The sequence below is a fragment of the Rhincodon typus genome, chromosome 33 (assembly GCF_021869965.1).
Source record: "Rhincodon typus isolate 14 chromosome 33, sRhiTyp1.1, whole genome shotgun sequence".
NCBI lineage: Eukaryota > Metazoa > Chordata > Chondrichthyes > Orectolobiformes > Rhincodontidae > Rhincodon > Rhincodon typus.
In genome coordinates, this window is record NC_063364.1 from 5653933 (window position 1) to 5657805 (window position 3873).

At 51.6% G+C, this 3873-nt stretch overlaps 1 protein-coding gene across 1 annotated transcript; it reads right to left on the reverse strand.

Annotated features, from left to right (window-relative positions):
- Positions 1–501: 501 nt before the first annotated feature.
- On the reverse strand, positions 502–3441 carry mex3b (mex-3 RNA binding family member B). The gene is made up of 2 exons (XM_020536049.2): positions 3095–3441; positions 502–2360 (listed from the first exon to the last, which is right to left on the reverse strand). Exons 1-2 carry the CDS (start codon positions 3345–3347, stop codon positions 973–975), a joined length of 1641 nt encoding a protein of 546 aa, XP_020391638.2. The 5' UTR covers positions 3348–3441; the 3' UTR covers positions 502–972.
- Positions 3442–3873: the final 432 nt, after the last annotated feature.

The window sequence follows — 3873 nt, forward strand, 5'->3', positions numbered from 1 at the left end:
AGACCAACAGATGCTTCAAGAATTGTTGATTCCATGTACCAATTTTATTTATATAGAAATACTTAAAAAAAACATGAAGTAGCACCATTACTTAAGTTTTACCTTTATTATGTAGAACTTTAAATGTCAGAAAAATAAAACTCTTGATACAATTTCAATTCTCGTCTCAGCAAATATAATATTAGTATTTGACCATGAGGTTAAAGGCCCTTTATCATAAAATAAAATATATTTCGTCTTTAAACTTTGCTCAATAAAGTACATTTACGATCAAGTAACTTCACCTACATATACATAAACAAGTGGTAAACAAATGTATTAAAATAGAAATACTAAAAACTATAGTGGTGCAACAGAATTTGTAATTTTTCACTGGTTTCTACTTGTACAAATGTTAGAAAGCTTAACTGTTTCCTTTCATTGATTTTTGCTACTTTTATAATTTCATTTTCGTAATAATATAGAATAAAATATGTTTTATATCATTGACTAGAAAATATGTTGGGTGAAGCGGGTTTTTTTTTTAAAGAAGTCTTTTTTTTGTCCACTTCTGTTTCTGCTGAAACCGCCTTCCCTCCTGAATACTGCTCGTGTCTACACATTGGTGTTGCGTCTCAAGAGCCAGGCAACAGTATTGTGTGAGATACTAACAAAACCATACAGTGTTCGTGGCGCCCTGGTTTAAGGCCATTCGAAAATAAAAAGATTTAACCCAGCTACAAAAAAGTCTCACTGAAATTAAATTAAAATACTTGTAAACATCTGCCATACGAAATATAATTTTTCAAGTCAAAAAAGAATAAAATACTTCAATCTGTAATGCAATTCTCTTTTTTTTAGAATTCTCTTTTTTTGTTAAAACCTGCGGATTTTCACATAATATACGCGATATGTAGTTTTTTTTTGCTAACTCTTTTCTGGATCTCAGTGATGCAGTATTACAAAGGATTTTGCTCCTGCCTGGTGTTTTTTTTAAGAAAATATACGAATCGCCTGAGTTACAGCTTTGCGGCAGACTGGACACTCAGGCTCAGTCTTCTCGCAGATTCTGTTCGCACACTCCATACAGAAAAGGTTGTGGCCACAGGGGACCAGGGCAGCGATCACCTCGCTCTCCAGACACATCAGACAGTCCCGGCTGCCTTTCCGCCTCATACTGGAGGAGGACGATGAGGAGGACGAGGAAGAGGAGGACGAGGACGATGAGCAGGAGCCGCTGGGCTCGGCTGGGATGCCGCCGGCGAGGTGACTGCCCCCGGGCAGCAGAGCAGTGGCGGGTCCGCCGTTGGCGAAAGGGACCAGGCCGATAGTTGAGGGCACCCCGCTCAGGGGGTCACTGCGTACCCGCCGGGCCAGCGGATGGTGCTCACCCCCAGCGGCGGCTCCGTTCAGGCCCAGCGGCGGAGGAGGGGGAGGAGGAGGCGGCGGGGGTGGGGGAGGAGGTGGTGAGAGCCGGGGCGGCGGAGCTCCCGCCGAACCGACGCTGCTGGCCCGCCGTTGCTGCTGCGCCGAAGACACGCCGTTAGTGGAAGCGCCGGGCGGGTTGGAGCGCTCGAACTGCGACCAGATGATGGCCGGGGGGGCAGGGGCCGGGTCGAAACCGGGAGACTCGAAACCCAAGTCCCGCTCAGTTTCTCCGGTCAGGGAGGCGGGGAGAGGTTCCCCACCGTACACGAAGCTGCTGCCGCCGCCTCCGTTGGCGGGGAAGTGAGCGGGCGGGCTGTAGTCGGCCAAGCGGCCGGCCGGGCTGAAGTAAGAGTCGGTGGATGCGCTGCCTAGCGAACTCGAGCTGTCGTTCCGGTAAGTGGAGAACGGTTTACGGCCGGGGGTCGGCTTGTTCCACAGGCTGCCCGGGCCGCCCAGCTCGAAACCTACGTCGGTACCGTTCGCGTGGAAATCGTTGTCGTCGGTGAGTTCGATCAGGCCGCCGGTTCTCATGGCGATGTGAGCCTCGATCTCCTCCCGCGCCCGGTCCACGTTCTCGGGCATCCCCGTCACCTCGAAGACCGGCTCCTTGTCCCGGCTCGGGGTGACGATGTAAGTGTGGGTCTGCTGCTGGATGCGTTTGATGGTCGCTCCTTTAGGCCCCACCACCAGGCCCACTACCCGGTAAGGGACCCGCACCTGGATGGTGGTCTGACCCGGCAGATTCGGGGGGCCTGGCGCCGCTCCGTTCAGCGCCGTGTTCTTGTTGCGGGAAGCTCGGATCATGGAGAAATGCTCGGCTGCCGAGATGATCTCCCGCCTGGCCATGGCCACATCCTCCTTGCGACCGGTCACAACGAAGACAGGCTCCTCCCCACGCACCGGGGTTTTGATGTAGGTGTTGGTCTTTGCCCGCAAAGCTTTGATTTTGCAACCTTTTACAGCGAGAGAGAGAGAGACACACACACACGGGGAGGGGAAAAAAAAACAAACCCCATCGTTTAGTCACAAACATCAAAAAACGTCTCGCCGAGATAGAAACAGCATGAAAATCAGACCTACCCCCACTCACCACCCCCCCCAAACAAGGCGACCTGACGCATTTCTCCGCCTTGCACAATGCGCCCCTCTCGCATGTCTGCACTTTCCTTTGTCATCACTTACAGCACCATTACTCAAGGAGAGAGAGAACAAAGCAACAGTGAAAACACCCAGCGTGGAAGATTTCCACTAGCAGCATTTCTCTCTGCAATCTGTCTCTTGTTTAACGTCCTGAATTTTTGCGATTGCTGACTAAAAATGATTAATGAATAACCAGCAGCTCAGAGCAGCTCCCGAATAAAAGAGACACATGCACTTTGTGCTATAAGGATGCGCGGTGTAAAAGATACTGGGCACAGTATTGATATAGACAGAGTGAAGGCAATGGGAAATGATGCACAGTTTCAGGAGATATAGCACAGGATGCAATGAAGATACAACACATGAAAAGATACATTGTTGCAGAACAAAGATAGATACAGATACAATGTATCAGAAGCCTCCAGAGATAGTCAGACACAGCATAAAGATACACTGTATCCTTTCAGCTCACGTCACCGCCAAATTGCAACATTTTAAACCCAGGGACGGGTTTGCAGGGCCAACACATGCCGTGGCTGTTCTTTACCTTGTCTGCCCACGATCTCTGCTACATGCTCCGAGCTCGGCACAGGCACGCACTCGGTCATGTTGACGCTCTTCTTCCTCGGCTCGTTATCGTAAATGGAGTTCTCGTCGTTGTCCAAACCGAGCAGCGAGAGCTGATCCAGGGCGATCTGCAGCGCTCTCTGGTCATCCAGCGTCTCCCCTCCTCCTCCGTTGTTATTGTTGCTGCTGCCGCCGGAGTTCCGCTCCATGTCGGTGAAGAGCGAGCTCGGCATCTTTTTATGAAAGGGGAGAGAGAGAGGGAAAGAGAGAGAGAGAAGAGAGGCTGAGCCCGAGAGAAGCAGGAAGGAATCAGACAAAAGCAAACGGGAGGGGAGGGTATAGGGAGGGAGGGAGGGGAGTGGGGGGGGGGGGGAGGGGGGGAGGAGGAGGAGAAGGGGGGGAAGGGAAAGAGACAAGAGAGGGAAAAGCTGGGATAGGATCGAAGCAGCTCTCAGCAGATTCCCTGGCTGGGAGGGAGCCCGAACCCGGGGCAGTGGCCGGCTCCTGGGGCCGCGGGTCCCCTCCCACTGCCTTTGTCCTGTGATCCCAGTGGGAGGGGGTGGCAGTGAGCACAGCGAAAGGCTGTGTGTGGAGTGGGCACCCGGAGCCGGTTTGCCGAGCTGGCTGAGGAGGGGGGCTCTCTGTATAATGTATAGATTATATATCCTGAGCTTCCCCTCCCTCCCTTCCCCGGGCGGTAGCAGAGTCTAGCTCCGCCTGACTGACACTCTCTCTCTTTGTGTGTGTGTGTTTGGGAGG

What these genes read in the sequence shown, in the direction of transcription:
- mex3b (XM_020536049.2), bottom strand. Translation starts at nt 3,347, where the DNA reads ATGCCGAGCTCGCTCTTCACCGACATGGAGCGGAACTCCGGCGGCAGC. An exon ending in AGAGATCGTGGGCAGACAAG is followed by an intron (nt 2,361 to 3,094) that starts GTAAAGAACAGC and finishes TCGCTGTAAAAG; the next exon opens with GTTGCAAAATCAAAGCTTTG.